This window comes from Peromyscus leucopus, chromosome 17 (assembly GCF_004664715.2).
Source record: "Peromyscus leucopus breed LL Stock chromosome 17, UCI_PerLeu_2.1, whole genome shotgun sequence".
Taxonomy (NCBI): domain Eukaryota; kingdom Metazoa; phylum Chordata; class Mammalia; order Rodentia; family Cricetidae; genus Peromyscus; species Peromyscus leucopus.
In genome coordinates, this window is record NC_051077.1 from 4963822 (window position 1) to 4982632 (window position 18811).

Consider the following 18811-nt stretch of genomic DNA (forward strand, 5'->3'; position numbering starts at 1 on the left):
CAGATATTAGAAATTTGATTCTGATTAAATTTTGTATCTGGGTATTTCTTACTAATAATGATTACACTTAAAATGAGGGGACCTAGGGTGCAGCTCCGTTGACAGAGTTGCTTTCCTAGCATGCATGAAGCCTTGAGTTTGATCCCCAGAACCGTATGTATAATACGGCATAGTGGTTACAATCTTAGCAATCCTGAGGTAGAGGCAAAAGGACCACACGTTCAAGGTCAATCTCAGCTATTTAGAAGTTTGCAGAAAATCTGAAGTACATGAAATTCCCTTGTCCATCTGTCTGTCTGTCTCTCTCTCACACAAAACGTTGCTCAAATTGTGAGACATTCTATAAGAATTCAGCGGTGTCTTTCAAAAGAGTCAAATTCGTCAAAGACAGACTGAGAGGTCCGTGGGCAGGTGAAGGCTAGGACACTGGAGGAGTTCAGGGACCTGGGCTGGACCAGCATGAGAACAATGACCAAAAGCTGGTGGTGTTTGGATGTGACAGGACAGTGAGTTCTGTGTCATCCTGAGCGTCGCAATATACAGTTCTGTGAGGAAAGACACCAACCTCCCGGAAGGCAGATGAAAGGCATCATTCTATACACGTAAAATTATTTCAAAATAGCATAGCAGTTAGCAAAGGAATGACTCCCAAATGCTTTAAGCTATTTTTTTTTTTAAATTCTAGAGCCTCCTCAATTAAAAAAAAAAAGCAAAACTAAAATTTGTTTTGGTGCCTCCCAAGCAGGAAGTGATTCTTGTCTTTCCTTCACATTTTCAGACAAAGTTTACATGGGGCCAGGGCAGTTGTACCAGGATTTGCAGAACCTACTGTATGACCTGAACGTTGTTGGCCAGATCTCACAGCTAATAGGAAACCTCCGCGGGAGTTATCAGGTAACGCGGCCTCCTGGATGGGATGCTGCTGTGGCTGCCAGATCTGTGAGCGTGGGTTTGTCTCCCGGTTCTCCAGAATCGAGCGCTTGGATGTCTCTAAGGACTAGGTCCAGTGCTGCTTTCTATTGTTCGGGGCGGCATAGCTTTCCTTCATGCTGTAGTACTTATGCCTCGTTGTATCTCTGCATGATCAACCCCAACAGATCCGCTTTGTAATTGGACATGAATATGATTGAGTCTCCATGGGGGTCTTCATCATGTTAGCACTTTGCTTTTTCCCTTCTCCTAAAAGTGTGTGTAAGCAAAGTGTGCTGGCTCATGCTTGTAAACACCCCCCTTGGGAGGATGAAGCAGGAAGATTGCCATGACTTTAATACCAGCCTGGACTACCTAGTGAGTTCTAGGTCATCCTAGGCTAGAGTGAGACCTTGTCACACGGACAAGGCAAAATGCAGTAAAACCTAACGAACATGTTGTACATCTCCTCTGTAGAATTTAAACCAGGCGGTAGCCCATGATTGGACGTCAGGCTTACAACGACTGATCCTGAAGAAAGAAGAGGAAATCAGAGCCGCTGACCGCTGCAGGATTCAATTACAGCTCCCGGGGAAGCAAGACAAGTCAGTGATTCAAAACAAAAGTTGAACCGTTCTCTGTCATACGTGCTTTCTGGCTTGGTGATTGCATCACATGGCGGACTGTGCACAGTCATTGTAGGTGCTGGAGTGCGGTCTGTAAAGGGAACACTTCTCTTCTCTGGCAGGTCAGGGAGGCCCACTTTCTTTACCGCTGTGTTCAATACGTTTACCCCTGCCATCAAGGAGTCCTGGGTCAGCAGCCTGCAGATGGCCAAGCTGGCACTTGGTAAGACACAGGGTTTACGCTAACTGGGCATGCGCCGTTAAGAAATAGATGTTTCAGAGTCATCAGAGAGGTCATATAATGGTGCATACACCTGGGAGGGTAAAACCGGGGTGGAGAGAGAACTTCCTGTGGCTTGGAAGCATAAGCTTTAATTGGAAAAAGTAAGTTAAACAAGAACATTCCAATTGCTTCTGTTGTGATAAGACATTCTTGTATATTATGTCTGTTGCACACAAGGGCGGGCCCCTGAGGCTAGAGCCCTGGTCCAGAGCCTGAAACCCTGGCGTGGGTCAGCTTTCAAGCAGCAGGAAGCACACACATCATGTCAGCCACTGTGCTAACCCTCCTGTGACAGGGAGTCCAGTGTGTCAACACCTTGTCACTCAGGACCCCCAGCTCTAAAAATAAGTCCCATGGTTTTACTGTGGCTAGAAGTGGCTTTATAACTATTTTTTTTGGTTCTTCTATTTAGCCTATGTAGGTAGGTAGGTAGATGCATAGATGATAGGCTGGTAGATGGTAAATGATAGGTAGGTTGGCAATCGATAGACAATAGGTAATTAGGTAGACCAATGGAGATTGATGGTAGGTAGGTGGGTATACAGACTGAAAGATGAGAGGGAGGGAGGGCGGCAGATCCATCTCTGTATAGTTTGTATAGAGTTTATATACACGGATTTCTTACTCAGCTTGCTCGGTAGGCATATATGTGACATGTGAGTGAGTGCTGGTGTGCGTATAGGTGTGGATGTCTGTGTATGAGACTGATTACTTACCTGTATGAGGGTAGGTGTGTGCACCCATTTGTGAAATCCTCTTCTAAGTGCAGAAGGTCTGAACCGTCACCTAAGCATGAAACAGAGGTAGGCTGTTGCTGGCCCCTTAGAAAGCAATGGTTAGTGAAAAGAAAAAAAAATACTTTTATTATGAAAGGGAGCCTCCCTGACCTGGCTGAGGACAGGGACATAGCTCCTTGTCCTCTCCTGGGTAATTCACTGGGTTGTGACTCCATAATCAAGGAGATGACCCCTTGTGAAATAACATGGCGTTAAGCTCCCTTTTGTTTTCACTCAAAACTAAGATGGCCGCTATCTTTAGGAGCAGGTTATGTCTTCACGTTTAAGAATTTATCACTGAGTCTGACCAGCTCAGCTGCTTGAAGGATCCAGGCCTGTCGGGTGGACCCAGCCCAGGATACTGGTGCATTCTGTTCAGGAGCAGATCCGAGTGTGAGGCCCCATGACATGGTGCAGATTAGGCTGCCAGGGTGAGAGTTCACCTCCCCCCAACCACCAGTTAGGGAAAGGTAGTGTTGCTTCCCAAGGCAAAATCGGTTTTTGCTCACATGCCTTGGAGTGTTGGGTACAGCTGTTGGGACACGAGGAGGCACTCACGTTCACCCCAGCCGCTCATCTCTGCTCTCTCTGAATGTGCCCACAGAGGAGGAGAACCACATGGGATGGTTCTGTGTGGACGACGATGGCAACCTAGCCAAGAAGGAGACGCACCCTCTCCTGGTGGGACACATGCCTGTGATGGTGGCCAGGCAGCCAGAGTTCAAGGTGAGGGCCCCAGGCGATACCCGCTTTTGCAGAGGATTTTCCTGGGGAACACTGGTGTAGGACCCTGTTACTACGACTGGAGAGGAAACGTATTGCCAGCATTGGAGATGCTGTTGCTGGGAGCCCACCCACCCACCGGTGAGGCTCAGCCCCTGTCTGTGTGGCCTGCTGCCGCCTAGGGTTATCGTAGGTCACGTGCCCGCTGTCCTCCAGCACCTGCCTCTTCTGTGGTGCTCCAGCTTGATCAACGGTCCCTTTCTGTAGAGGGTCGGGACTCTAAAGTCTTTATCTGCTGATGTGGTGTGCTCCTCCACCAAAGGGCCCCGAGTGTCTTGTGGACACCACGGGTCCTGAGCTCAGGCCCCGAGGCCCAACGCCACTGACAAGGTACTATGCCTTTCTTTAAGAAATAACGTGACACTGTTCTCTCTCTCTTATTCCTGGACTCTGACCCACTTGATGGGGACGGCCTCGTCCATGCCTCAAGGGAGAACCACACAGCACGTGTGTCAGGAAGGCCAGTGGACACACCATCAGGTGTCCTGCTCCTGGCTTAGTCCTCCCGGCCGATTTGGCGTGCCCAGCTGGCTTTTGGCATGGTTGAGGGGCTCCAAAGACAACACGGAAGACCAAACCTCCTTGGGAATTCACGCCTGCAGAATAAACTCGTGAGGCCCACACAGCTGGCTGTCGTGTGCAAGGGCTCCGGCCCGCGCTTCAGCCGACGATGGAAAACACGTTGAACCCACAGTGTTGTGTTCCTTTGTAGATCGAATGTGCAGCCTATAACCCTGAGCCTTACCTAAGCAACGAAAGCCAGCCCGCTTCGCCCTCCTCGGCACGTGGCTTCCTGTGGGTAAGGCTCTTCGCTTGTCTTTAGGGCAGGTTGACAGAGAACCGTCAGGGGAGTTCACCGGAGAGCACCAGGTTAGGTTTCCAAACAGGACCCTTCCTCTGAGGTGTAGACTTGGGAATTAAAAGGTTGGCTTTCATTCTTTTTCATCTAAGACTTTCACAGTGGAGTAAGGACCCAAGACTAAGAACTTAAATGCTGTGAGGATAACTTTAGCAGGTCCTCCACGCTAGTGTTTCTCCACGTTGACTTTCCTCCTCTTCCAAAACATTGCTGGCTGTCTTAGTTAAAGTGAATTTGTTCCACACGGAGTCTAGGCTGTCAGTAGTACTCAGTAGCAGTAGCCCAGGAACTTCCCTGAGCCTGGGCCCCTGGCCTCCTGCTTCTCTCCTTGCCCCTCTCAGCATACATCGTTCTAAGTTGACATCTCTGGCCGGGTGGTGGTGGCGGCGGCGGCGCACGCCTTTCATCCCAGCACTCGGGAGGCAGAGCCAGGCGGATCTCTGTGAGTTCGAGGCCAGCCTGGGCTACCAAGTGAGTTCCAGGAAAGGCACAAAACTACACAGGGAAACCCTGTCTCAAAAAACCAAAAAAAAAAAAAAAAAGTTGACATCTCTGTTGAAACCAATGTGCTCAGAATGGGGGAGTGTGGCTAGCTGTTTCAGCACCTAGGGACCAGCAGAGATGCTAAACTCCTCCTGGGTAGTGATTTCCTACTGAGCAGATTTGTAACTGCTGATGCATGATATTTCTTTCTGTCTCTGTCTCTCTGTCTCTGTCTGTCTCTGTCTCTCTCTCCCAAGGACTTGATGATTTGGCCTCCTTCCAACAGGGTCAGAGGGGGTTGCTTACTTGTAGCATGGAACACATGCAGGAGAGGAAGGGAGGTGTGACTACATGCTCCAGGCTGGAGGGAAGAGAGAGGATCCACTGTACTGGGAACCAGCAGGCTGTCTGTCAGCAGGGGCCAGGCTCCCTCTAGACTGTTAACTGTGGGGAGGATTATAGACGTTCATGGGACTTGTTGCAGAAATCCTGGATCTGCTTGGCGGCACGCAATGTGCTCTCTGGGATGGCCTGCTTTGGGCTGTGTTCTTTTCAGCTGTCGCCTCTTGAAAGGCTTGTTTCCACTGAGGCTGAGCTCTGTCACACCTTTGTGCCAGCTTACTTAACACTGCCACTAATTTGCTCTTCAGTACTTTACAAAATGAGTGTGTGAATAGGCCCTTACAGTTGTGGAAGGGATGAGTGTCTGGTGTTCGATGTGTATACGTTTTCCCTTTGAAAATAAAGTTGTATTCATGTTATTGAAAAATTTAAAAGCCAAATGAAACATGTTGAAAAGAGAAACGGGCTGTTAGGTATCCTTTTACTTCATTCGCTTTTTCTGAGTATGATTCACACATGAAAATCCATACCTTCACAGGTCAGGTTTCTGCATATCCAGAATCATGCTTGATTAGAAAATTTAGCAATTCCAGAAGTATGCCTCAGTTTCTCACTCTTCCTCCCTTTCACTTCCTATCTCAGATCGGAAGCTGTAGCGATCAGATGGGTCAGGTCGCCATCGTCTCCTTTCAAAGCTCCAGCCCCAAAGTCATCGAGTGCTTCAACGTGGAGTCACGCATCCTGTGTATGGTATACATTCCCGCAGAGGAGCCGAAGCCCCAAGAGTCCGGTGAAGCCGTGGACCCAGAGGCCACAGCCTCGAGAGCGTCCCATGTGCCCACCATCTGCCTGGGCACAGAAGAAGGAAGGTAGAGAATAGCCACTGTTTTAGTAGGGATTGTCCTCAGTGTAAGACACGTCAGCTCCCACGTGGAACAGGATGAGCCTAATAGAAGATGCAAGGGGGCGGGGGTGGGGTGGGAGTGGGGTTCCCGGTTACTGTACTCTAAATTCACCAGTCAGCCACACCTATGGCAAGAGATACAGAGGAAAGCTCTGTTTGCCTCCAGAGTGGTTTTTTTTGTTAATTCTTCTTAGAAATAGAATACTACTTCAATTGTGGAATGAAGCAATAGTATTTTATAGTATAATCATGTGGAACATTGACACTATTTAATGGCAAATAAGCTAACATTCCAAAATCTATAGGAAGAAAAGAAAGTTTGACCCAGAATTTCTCTTTAAGCTCTAAGAATGAAATCCGAATGGTTGCACGTATTTTTTTTTTTTTTTTTTTAAATATAGCCAAGTGTGTGTTAAGAGCGGGGAGGCAGGCCGTGGGGAGGCATGAAGAGGACGCATGTCATTCTCCGACGCTGACTGGTGCCTGGTCTTCCCACGGGCTGCACATGGGCCTGTTAATGTGTTTTTCTTTCTTTTGCAGCATTTCCATCTACAAAAGCAGTCAGGGCTGTAAGAAAGTGAGGCTTCAGCACTTCTACACCCCTGACAAGTCCACGGTCATGAGCCTGGCCTGCTCCCCGCAAGGCCTGTACGCGGGCCTGGTCAATGGGTCAGTGGCCAGCTACACCAAGGCTCCAGGTAACGACCCACACTCAGCCCTGACCCTTGTCTAGACGCCCGTCTCACCTCCCATGGTGCTTGGCAGCCCTGCTTCCAAACCTGTGTGACTTGCTCCTTCCCAGAAAGACACTGATGGGCACATGGGACGTTTTTTTTTCCTAAAGTTGGCTGCCAGGGGCTTCTTCCTGATCCACCGTGCAGACCAGCCTTGAAGGCTTACCCTAGTGCTCTCGGGCTCTTTAGCCTCTCGCTGCTCTCCTGAGGCTTCCTCCATCACTCAAGCCCACTTTCACGTGGGGACGGGGGTTGATTGCCATCCAGGCTTGGCCTTTCTGTCTATGATCCTTCCCTGTGGCTCTGCTGTATCTGCCCTCGCAGAGTCTCACACACTGAGCCCGATCCTGACCACCTCAGAAGCGCTCAGCCCCTGTGTGTGCCCCTCGGCCTCCAGTCCTACAGCTCGGTAGTACTTTAACTAGCCATCCTGATGGACTCATGAAGATGGAAATAGGACTATCTAGGTCACGTGCTCTTCTCTGGAGACCCTCCTGCCTCCCTGGCTTTCTGGTCCCTCTGTGATTCTCCCAGCAGAGGGTACAGCAGCCTCACACTGTTCTTCAGACTTTGGGAACTTATGGGCGTGGTACCATGGCCATCATTAGCTTTTCTCGTGAGCTTCAGCTGCTGCTTTGTAGCCATGCTTTTCCAGGGATCGTCCTCACTGCTGCATGGCCAGTGGCCAGGCTTTCTCCCTAGCCCTGCATGCAGGCACATAATACAGACATGCTAAACTGAAGCCTCGAGGCTGACCACATGCCCAGGTCTACCCCATAGCCTTGCACACCTGGCCGCACAGCTCCCCGAGAGCTGGCCTCCAGCCCTAGGCATACGTGTCCAAAGCCTTCTGACTTGACCCTCTGCATTTCCTGAGGAGTCTCAGAGCCACCACTTCCAAAATATGGTGTGGGATTTCCTGCCCCGATGCTGCCCTGTACGCCTGCCAATGTTTGCTTTCTGAATAGTTGTTAACGCGTTTTCAACATGGCTGGTGAGTTCCTTACCACCCTGCCGAGCACTGTCAAGGATGAACACTGTCTGGGGAGCTCTGGACTGGGGTCCACTGTTGCTGGACCTTGCTTTCCAGCTCTGCACCTTGTGTTCTCCAGACCCCTCTGGTGGAGACCCACGCAGTGTGGGAATATCGATTATTTGAAAGTCAGAAGGGAGGTGATTTTAGGGGAATGCAACAGGCCTTCAAAGTTGATTTCAGAAGGTGGTGCTCATTTTTCCATTACTATGAATGTATGTGAACTTTTGAATCATTCTTGGTGCAGTTTGTCTCTGTTAGATTAACATTATACTATTAAAACTTACATAGTGACTGACTTATAACATACTTCCATTTTACTTTGTCTTACTTTATTATCTTTAATGTATTAGAGACTGAACTGAGTCTTGTGAACCTTGTGCTTGCTGGTAGAGCAGACTCTTGGCCACTGAGCCATGTCCCCAGCCCTTTCTTCCATTAAAAAGCTGATAGTCCCTTTTCTATTCCGCCTGTTTTTAGAGGTAACAGTTATTTTCTTTGCGTACCCTTCTTAGAGAAGGCACATGCACAATGCACAGGGGTTTTTGGATAACCTTTTTTTCTCTTGTGCCGAATTGTCTGATTGCCATTATATTGTCTTATGCTTCCCGTTCATGATGCCCTTTCTTTTAGATATCCAGGGGGTTATCTTTGCTCCTTTCCCTTGGCCATCTGGTTTTCTTCCTTCTTGGGTGTTAATCGCTTGAAGGTTTAACCTTCTTCGCTGTGTGTCCCTGGGCTTGGCCAGCCCAGCTCTGTGCTGCGCTATGCGGTATGCATCACAGCACATGGTGTCTCCAGAGTCCCACCATCTGCAGCCTTCCTGCTGTGTGTTACACGGCCTGCACATGTGGCCAGGCCTGGGTGGTAGAGTGGAGACCGTGGCCTTCCCAGACAGAGGGGTGGTTGCTTTGGAGTGGGTCTTGGAAACTTGGGACTTGATGGGAATGTTTCAGCTTGCGAAGACTTGGGGTCATCAGCATTGCTAGTTCGTGCATGAAGTCTGGCTGTGGTGCAGGTGACCTGCCAGGAAGAAGTCGTCCCAAGAGTTGGCCCAGATTCACACACTTTTAGCAGTGAGGTTGCACATGACCCTCCCAGGGAGACAAGGATACAGTATCTAAGGAGAAGAGAGCTTGCTTAGGTGGCCAGAAAACAGAGGCTGATTGTTGGAAGTCCAGCCTTAACCCCAAAGTGGGTTATCCCTCCTTTGATCTTGGTGTTCCTGTTTCAAAGGAACCATACCATCAGTCAGCAGCATCACAGTATTCTGGCAGCCTGTGGGCAGAGTTCTGTCTCACTTCAGAGGTCTGTTTTCTCATATCATGCCATGCCCTTCGGAGCCTGTGAACCTCAGAGGAAACTGTGTCTACAGGCTACAGGGCTGTGAAGGGCTGTGAGTACCACATGGGATGGCTGTTTGTATGAATGTTAGGGCAGGTGAGGGAAAAGTATATGCATGTGGCTGTATACACACCTGCATTTTTGTGTGCATGCATGCATGAATGCGCATGCATGCATGAATGCACACACATGCACTTAACCATGTGTAGAGCCAATGTACCTGTGGCATGAGAGGTAGGCCAGGACACTGGGATACAAAGCCATCCTGCAGCACTGTTCTGAGCAGAATTCCTGTTAAAGGAGCACTGTAACAGGAGCTTGCCCATTGCCTCTGTCTAATAGCCCCGTTCAGCCCCCTTTGCTCATGGGATTTGTACTCAGAGGCTCAGCGCTTCTGGTCAGGAGAGAGAAGAAGCTGAGACCTTGTTTCCTCGGAGCTAAGAGAACTCACAGGGCAGGGAAGTCACACTGATGATGTCATTACCATCGGAATCCTGGGGCTCGATGAGTGAGGAGTTAAATACTTACAGGATAGTCACATCAGTCACTTTAAAATTTGCATTAAATCTTGTGTTCATTCTTTACAGTCACTACACTATTGGTTCATACTTCATCATGGCAGAACTCCTCCCAGATCTCTGGAATTTTTTCCAACTAAAATACATTTTTGGCTTCCCGGGGGTCAGGAAAGGGAGGAAGACCTTAGAAGAGCAAGGAGGGCCTTTGGCTTCTCTTTGATCTCTTCACCTTCAGAAAAGATAGGCTCTCCTCATGATGCTGTATGCATCACAGAATGTTTTAAAAATGATGCAGTCCTCTTGACGACTGAGTCATGTCACACATCACCACTGTATTGCAGCAGGAGCTGAGGAACCATGTGATGGGCCCTGCAATGAGCTTTTATGTATACATCTCATTATTAGTTCTTGAAAGAAGCTTCCAGGCTTATGACAGTACTGCCCCCATCTTACAGATAAAGAAACTGATACTTAATTTATAGAAAGCAAGGAATGAATGTGTCTAGAGACATGGTCCCATCCTGCTTGCTGTCCTCTGTGTCTTCCACATGCTACAGGCTCTGTGAATCAGGGCTGGTTCCAGGCCCCTGAACTCCCCATGTTGAATAGAACAAGCACTGTGGGCACTGTAGCTTGAGTTTTTCTACCTTGCCCACAGTCAGGACAAATCTCTGTCTCCCACCAGTCCCACAGCCGCTCAGACCCAACCAAGTAAACACAGAGACTTATATTGCTTACAAACTGTATGGCCGTGGCAGGCTTCTTATTAACTATTCTTATATCTTAAAGTAACGCATTTCTACAAATCTATACCTCGCCATGTGGCTGGTGGCATACCGGCATCTTCACATGGCGGCGGCTGCAGCCAGTCCTTCTGCCTTCCTGTCCTTTTATTTCTCCTCTCTGTTAGTCCCGCCTATCCTTCCTGCCTAGCCACAGCCGATCAGGTTTTATTTATTGACCAATCAGAACAACTTGACATACAGACCATCCCCCAGCACAGCCAAGTGCAGACCATCTCAAACACCTGCACTCAGGCCCATGGTCCTAATCATCCTCTATACAGACCTGCGCCACAAAGAACCCAAGAAGGGCTCCCACAGGACATACAGATCATCCCACAGCAGGGCACAGTTGGTACTTGGTTTGTGTTTTTGCAGGGAGGTGTGGTCCTGTTTCTCTGTCCCCATACATAGGTAGCTGAGCTCAAGAGGAACTAAAAATGTTTTCTCTTCAGATGGATCCTGGAACTCGGAACCCCAGCAAGTGATCAAATTGGGCGTCCTGCCTGTCAAAAGCCTTCTCCTGGTGGAAGGTGCGCTGTGGGCAGCCTCGGGAGGGCAGGTGTTCATGGCCAGCCTGGAGACGCACGCTATAGAGGTGAGTGCTGTCAAGCACATTCTGCTGCCGCGTGCTGTGGACAGGGTGTGTCCCAGCAGCACAGGCATTCTGCAGGGTGAGTGGCGGGACCGGGTGGTGCATTCTGGGACTGTGTGTGTGTGAAAGGAAACGATTATGGGCTTTGCTTAGAAAGATACAATTAACTAGAAAATTCAACTACCTCTGGGGCATAGAGGCTATGTGTTCATAGATGCTGTGTGTTTACCTGCTAAGTAGTGGAAACATTGCTTTAAAAATACATTCGTTATAAACAGCCCGCAGGGATGCATGGAACATCGGCTCCTGACTGGAGTGTCATTTCTCATCAGTGGGCCCGGGGATCATTCCTGGGATGCAGGGAGGACACCAGTCCAGGCTTCCTAAATCAAAAAAACCTCTGTGTGGGAACTTTCACAAAGGAGAAATCATAGACTCACAGGGTGAAAAGCAGGATTAGTGTGCGAATCATTATGCTGTGGAGGAGGCCTCTCCCAAGACCCCAGACTCCAGAAGTTGCCACAGTGGGAAAAGAAACTGTGACTTAGCATCATCACTTTCCACACGTAATACTCAGAACACATACACCAAAATATTCATGTTCAGATTTGGGGAAATGCTTCCTGTACATATGACCTATCATTAACACGTTGATGTACAGCAAGGTCTTCCTAGACATGGAGAGAGAGAGAGAGAGACAACCAACCCGGTAGAGAGCGATCAGAGGGCCTGAGCGGCAACGGGCAGGAAAGGAAGTGCACACCACCCGAGGCCTCGGTGATGGCAGCGTGGCTTACCCAGCGAGGTTCTGTTTTGTGTATAAACTTTAGATTCTTGGAAAGATTGAGCAGGAAGTTCAGATTGCAGCAGCTCTCTGCCCCTCCTTCCCCTCCCCCCTCAGCACGCCCTCCACGCGCTCCCCTTCCTTGCCCTCGGCACCCATACGTGTGCCGTGTTTGTTTGCATCAGCAGGCCTGAATCGACAGGTCAGCGCTGTCACTTTGGAGATACAGATGCGCAGTGACCCGTGTCCACGGCAGCCCTATACACAGCCGTTCCCTCTCTTAACAACCCCCTGTCCATCACTGGTTTGCTCCTCTTCCCCTCCGTGGTAACCTCCCATCTCTTAGACTCTGCTTTTCAGTGTGTCAGAGGAGAGGTAGCCGGAGGAACCCCGAACAAACCTCCGCAGGGGGAGCTGGTCAGGCCCAGGCATGCGATGCGGCAGTGAAGGCGGTGAGCACGTGTGTCGTTCACAAACCACACCTGCAGCTTAGTGCCGCATCGACTGCCTGTGGTCACATCTGCTGCGTATATGTTGTGTGCATGTTGGAGCTCACAGCTATATAACCTGTATGTTCGTCATTGTGCCGTTGGCGTTTTTCTAGCCGTATCTTCCACCGCTTACTGGACGGACTGCTCGTGCCCAGTCACCCATCTGTCTTTTACTGCCTCTCACCCCGCCCTTCCCCTGTGTAAGCTCAGGTCACATGAACACTGTTTTTTATTTTCTTTTTGCCATTAAAAAGGAATGATATTGCTGGGCTGTGGTGGCCCACAACATTAATCCCAGCACTTGGGAGGCAGAGACAGGCAGAACTCTAAGAGGTCGGCCTGCTCTTCAGTGTGAGTTCCAGGGCAGCCAGGGCTACACAGAGCAACACCGTCTCAAAACAACACAAAACAGAAAAGCACAACAACAAACCAATCTTCACAAGATTTTCTTTAGGTGTCACACAAGAGGTATTAGGTTTTTTCCTCTGGGGTGTGGCTTGTTTAATCTGACATGTTGGAGTGACTGTTCAGAAATCTGCCAATCAAACTGCCGCCGTCATAGCTGTAGAAAACATTTTCGGGTCATCTCTGGTGAAGTTTGCCGGCTCACCATAGCAGGGCCTCAGGCCGTTTGCTAAGGGTTCACGTGTCACGTTTTCAGACACTGTTCAGACATCTATTTCAGGACATGCATTGGTGGCTTGTTCTGTCCCCTCAGGGAGAGAGTGGAACTTAAGCTCCAGGTGCAGAGAACTCAGGGTGGTTGTGGTGCTGGGAATGGAATCCAGGACCCCATGCATGCTCTGCACTCCACTACCTAGCCACACTCCCGGCTCCAGAGCTGTAGTGTAGTGTGCCCTGGCTGTGACATTGAGCTCGTCAGTGCGGATGCCGTCTCAGGCCTGCAGACTCCCAAGGGCAGTTTCAGGGCCGGGAGGTGAGGCTCGATTAGAACCAGGAGGTTTCTACCCGGGGCAGAGATGGAGCCAGCACTGTTTCCTGGGCAGACCCAGGCTGTCCCTGAACTGAGAGGATCCCGCTGCCTCAGCCCGAGCACTGGGGCGACAGGAGTGTACCACTGCACCAGCGTCTGTTTTCCTGATTCTTCTGTGAGGTGGCTCCACTGTGTTCCCAAGACCCAGCCACAGGGGAGGCAGAAAGAGACATGGACATTTCCCCCAAAGTTTCATGGTCACTTTGGTCACTTTTATATCCACCTGTGAGTCACTGTTGTGGTGAGAATATTCCCTTCAAGCACAGGACCCCCCCCCCCCAAACCCCACCAAGTCACAGGTGCTGTGGCAACTTCCTAGGATTTTGTTGCAGCCCTTGTAGGTACCGGTGACGTCATCTTGTGAATAATGTTCCTAGAAAGTCCCAGACCCTATGGAGACATGCTCCGCGGGGCGGTCTTGCCAACTAGTGATGTCACCTTGCTGCTTCTGTAGCTGAAGTCGCACAGGCCCACCCACAGCCCAGCTGCATGTCATAGCCCAGCTCTCCGGGGCCCCTAGGTCAGGGCTGCTTGGTTGGTGAAGAGAAGTGCCCGCATCCAGCGCAGCCCATCGGAGCCGAAGTCACCACTTTTCATCAGGATGAAACCTTGCTGAAAGGAACGTACACGAGCCAGAGTAATGTGTTGTTGGCCGTCTGTTTTTTTCTTTCTTTCTTTTTTTTTTTTTTGGTTTTTCGAGACAGGATTTCTCTGCGTAGCTTTATGCCTTTCCTGAAGCTCACTTGGTAGCCCAGGCTGGCCTTGAACTCACAGAGATCCGCCTGGCTCTGCCTCCCAAGTGCTGGGATTAAAGGCGTGCACCACCACCGCCCAGCATCCGTCTGTTGTTTTTATACTGAGACATATGACACTGTCCTAAGATTTTTTTTCCCCAAATGGCATCATCATCATCATCATCATCATCATCTACATTGCGTAAACAAAAAGGATGCTGGCAGCCCTCCCCAGCGGGCTTCCAAGATAAGGCAGTCTTTCCCCTCAGCTTTATTGTGCCTCTGTGCTCCAGAGAGGCTCAGTGCTGGAGATCTCCAAGGCTCAAAGAGTAGAGCATCCAGAGCCAAGTGCTGGTCCCCTCTGTGCAGTTTTTAGCCTAAAAATAACTAACCACATTTATAGAGAGAAGCAAAACCTGCTTTTCTGGGAAAATGAGATTCATGCTGTTCCTGTTTTGTGGGCAGCCACAGCTGAGATGTGGGTGCAGCCCAGGACCTCAACCTGTGTTCACCCAGCTGGAGTGGGGGTGCTCCTGCTGGAGAGGGCTGCCTCCCTGCACAGGGTGGAGAGCACCAGGAGCCGCTAGGAAGGAGGTTCTGGAGCTGAGGCATCTTCATGGCTGCTGCAGGGCTGAGTGGGAATGCTCACGGGCCAGGGTGCCCTGTGTTTGGGGTCTAGAACCTGGCAGGCCTCTGCAGAACACCTGCCAGATGACACCTGGGCCTCCTGCAAAGCATGAGGGGAGTTCCTAGTGCTGATTGTCACCTAGTGGAGGAGCTGTATTCTCCACATTTTATTTCTGCGTCTCTATATACGTGTGTGTGCTCACGCGCGTGTGCATGTGCGTGCATGCATGCGTGTTTAAAACTCAAGCCTCAACACCTAATAGAGGCCTAAAGCAATCTGACATTTAGGAACAGGCTGACTTCTCTGGGGTTTTGGTAGATGCTAACTTCACAGCATTTTCTCTTAGAGCCATGGCACATGGTTATTGCTTCCCTCCTGGAACTGCTTAACTCTGAAGACTGCTTTCCTTACTCTTGAGTTTCTACCATATATAGTGCTTTTGACTCACTCAGATAGATGGAAGGAAAGAGCTAACGGGACAGACGGAACGAACAGCCAGGACAGTAACACAGCAACATCACAGTGGTTTCCAGCCATACTCTTCCTTATGATAATTAGCACAACAGTGCAGACCAGGGCTCCACATATGCATCTTGGCATCCCTCTGAGACATGCTCAGAAACAGTTTTGGAGGAACAGATCTGTCCTAGGGTTTCTGTTGCTGTGACAAAACACCATGACCAAAAGCAAGTGGGGGAGGAGATGGTTCCACATGGTTGTTCATCACTGAAGGAAGTCAGGACAGGAACTCAAATAGGCAGGAACCTGGAGGCAGGAGTTGATGGAGAGGCTATGGAGGGATGTTTCTTACTGACTTACTCCTCATGGCTTGCTCAAACTGCTTTTGTATAGAATCCAGGACCACCAGCCCAGGGATGGCTCCACAATGGGCTGGGCCCTCCCACATCAATCTTAAGAAAATGCCTCACAACTGGATCTTATGAAGGCATTTTCTTAATTGAGGTTCCTTCCTCTCAGATAACTCCAGCTTGTGTCAAGTTGACATAGGACTAGCCAGCACAGGTCCTAGGCCTGTGTTCCTGTTTTCAAACAAAATCATGCCCAGCATCACAGAACTGAACCAATGTCATGCGGCCCTTCATCCAGCATCTAAATACTGTTCTGTACCTCCCAAGTACCAGGTACCACACAGCAGACCCTGGCTATGTGTCCACCCGTGGGACAGTGTCAGATGCTGTGGAATTCTGGTGGCTCCTTTCTGTCCAGTCCTCAGCAGGCGTGGTAAGCCCATTCCCAGGTCAGGAGTGGCCTTGTAACGTTCAAGTCCTGTGTCTACTCTGAGTCTGTGTGTCAGGCCATACGGCCTCACTCCAGGGCCTCATCACAACTCCCATCAAGATAAGCAGAGTTCACCTGAGACATGAGAAAGAAACCCCCAAGGGATTGTCAGAGGGAGACGGGACTCCTGGACAACTGGTTCTCAGGCTGGGTGAAGCATGGGCCAATGGGGTGAAGGGTGAGGGGATATAACAGGTTGACAGCACCAGGAAAACCCCACATTAGCAGGAGCCTAGATTTTTCACATCAGTATATAGTATAGATTCCAGGGGTGCTGAAGAGGTCTGGACTGCCCCTCAGCTTCCTGGTCTATGGACGGAGATGGGAATAGCCAGGTCTGCTGGAGCTAGCACCTTTGACCTCATGCCCTAAGGCAGACTTGTGCATTTCCCTATTGACTGTCACACTTGCCATGTGACATCGAGCACCGGGAGACCTTAGATACAGAACAGATGTTATGAAATGGGTTTTTTCTTCTGAGACAGTGCTTCCAGTGCTACTTCCTTCAAGTGCTACAGCCTGCAGACTGCAAGTCACATGGAGGAAGTTGCTGGGAATTGGTGACCCCGGAGCTGAGGCCACGCAGGCTTCCAGGGAAGGTTGGGTAGGCATTGTGACGACGTGGACAGGAAGGAGGAGCCTTGTTATTTAGTCCCCCAGGGCTGTGTCCTCACATGCCGTGGTTTCTCGTTCTGCTTTTTCCAAGCCTCTTTGGAGGTCCTGTCACTCACTCAGCTGCCACAGGTTTCAGGGGCAGTTACCGCCGCTCTGCCCTGAACTCACCTGAGGGGCAGTAGTGATCAAGACTTGTGCCCCAAATGCGCGGAGTCGTCTTCCCCTGCAGACAGTTCTGCACCCCACGTGAGCACTGGGCAAACAGCAGGAAGGGAAGACTCTTTCAGCACTTACAGAAACAAAGCACGTCTCCACCTGAGGCTTGGCGGTCTGGCTGCTATGAGGAAGTTGATGCCAGTTTCCAGAGACCAGGGCAGCTAGGCAGCCGTAACCTTAGCTGGCCCGTGAGAACAGTACGCAGAGCCGTCTGACCCTCCCCTGACCCCATGTCTCTCACCTGTCCTTACTCAAAGCCACTCCTTTCTCTAGTCCCTGGCACTGGATCATGCCCAGGGTTCCCCCAGCTAAGCTGTCTCAAGAGCAGAGCAGTTGCAGGATCCTGGGCTGGTGACACTGATTCCTCATAGCTGGATCACAAGCTCCACGTGAAAAGTCCCTGTTTCTTTGTGGTCTGAGCTAAATCACAGCGGTCTACAGTATGTGTTATGGCCAGAGCTACATGGGAAGTAGACGTATCTGTTGATTCAGGCTTCTTCCTCCAGTGACACCTGACTATACAAGGTGTGTGTGTGTGTGTGTGTGCACCTGCGCATCTCAGAATCTTAAAGACCATGCCAGTACTGAGACTTTAGGGGATAGACCTGGGCATCAGCTTTCTTCAGCATTCCAGGAAGTATCCCAGTATGCAGACTGGATAAAACAGACAGCCCCTTTTGGGGGTGGCAGCACCAGCCACATGCTCTGTTCTCTGTGTGAAGGCATTGAGGAAGACCTGTCCCCAAGGCCGCCCAGTGAACATCAGACACACTGTGCTCAGCATGGGCGCACAGAGAAGTCTAGGGACCAGGCCAGGGCTAGTGTCAGGACATGGAGAGGAAGATGGGTGTTGGAATAGCAACTGTGTAAATGAGATCATGAGGTGTACACAGTTTCCCACCTCCTCCTCTTCTGCCCACACAGAGTTGACTGTTACTGCCAGAGATGCTGGGGGTAGATTGGGTGGGTGTTGGGTTGGAAGGAGGACGTGAATTTGCTAAGAGATGGTCTCCGGCACAGAATCCCTAAGGAATCTGGATACTAGCAGACTGAAACAAAACAACCCAACATTCAGCAAGGTCAGAGGGTACAAGATCAATATCAAAAAAAAAAAAAAAAAAATCAATCTAGTTTGTGTGTGCCAGCAGCCAGCAGTCTGAAAATCAGGCCAAGGAGACAAGGTCAGGAGACATTCCCATACACCTCCTAACCTGGGCTCTGCCAGCCGTGTACAAGCAGAGCTGCTCCTGCCCTGGAATCTTCCAGTGAAATGAGATCCAGTGAATGCAGGGTGTAGCTCAGACCAGCCCTTCTGGGAGCATCTGTGAGGGTGTGGGGTACTGTGTCTCTGTGACAGGGGTCATGTGCCTTCCCTCCTGTTCCCTTAGGACACAGATCTATGTCTGCTCCCCTCCCCCATGGGGGGTATTTTAAGTTGTTCAAATTAAGAGCACCATGCAAGATTGATATTTAGTGTGAATTTCCTGACTTTCTCCGGTCTTGCTACCCTGTACCCCGACTTGGCTGTGGCCACCACACCCCATCTGGTCTCAAGATGGCCACGTAGCTGTCTGTTGCCAGTCAGGCCTTGTGCAGTGTGGTGTCACTGGGGGAACGGGATCCCACAGCACCGCTGGCTCCAGGCAGGCCTCGGGAGAGGCAGCCCTATGACGCTGTTACGTCTTGGCCTGGACTGTAGGAGAAGGACTAGCTTCCTCCTCAGGCCCCACGGCTGTGCTTCCCACCACCCCTCTCACCAGGCTGCTCAGCGGGCTCTGCCTCCTTGGGGCCCAGGATCAGCAGCCATCCCCCTCCTCAGCCCCTTTCATGGGGTGGGGTTGTCTTCTCAGCTCGTAGAGGTGCCGGGGTAAGTGGAAAGTAGCACTGTGTTCCCTGAAGCGCTTTTACCTGCTCAGAGGGAAACTCCACAAGAGCACTGTGAATAGGAGATGGATGCTGTTACAGTCATGGGTTTGAGCTCCAGCTGGACCCCATGATACTCAGGAGTGACTCAGCCTCCCCCCCATCGTGTGGCGGCTTTGCCCACAGCGCTGTTGTAGACACTGGCTGAACCCCTCA

At 50.4% G+C, this 18811-nt stretch overlaps 1 protein-coding gene across 1 annotated transcript in view; it reads left to right on the plus strand.

Annotated features, from left to right (window-relative positions):
- The window catches only part of Arhgef10 (Rho guanine nucleotide exchange factor 10), an 86056-nt gene that overhangs the window by 55920 nt on the left and 11325 nt on the right, over positions 1-18811 (plus strand). The window contains exons 19-26 of the mRNA XM_037211892.1: positions 697-894; positions 1387-1514; positions 1658-1758; positions 3199-3320; positions 4090-4176; positions 5704-5930; positions 6506-6663; positions 10832-10974. Of these exons, the coding sequence (XP_037067787.1) occupies positions 697-894; positions 1387-1514; positions 1658-1758; positions 3199-3320; positions 4090-4176; positions 5704-5930; positions 6506-6663; positions 10832-10974 (1164 nt within the window). The remainder of the gene's footprint in view (positions 1-696; positions 895-1386; positions 1515-1657; positions 1759-3198; positions 3321-4089; positions 4177-5703; positions 5931-6505; positions 6664-10831; positions 10975-18811) is intronic.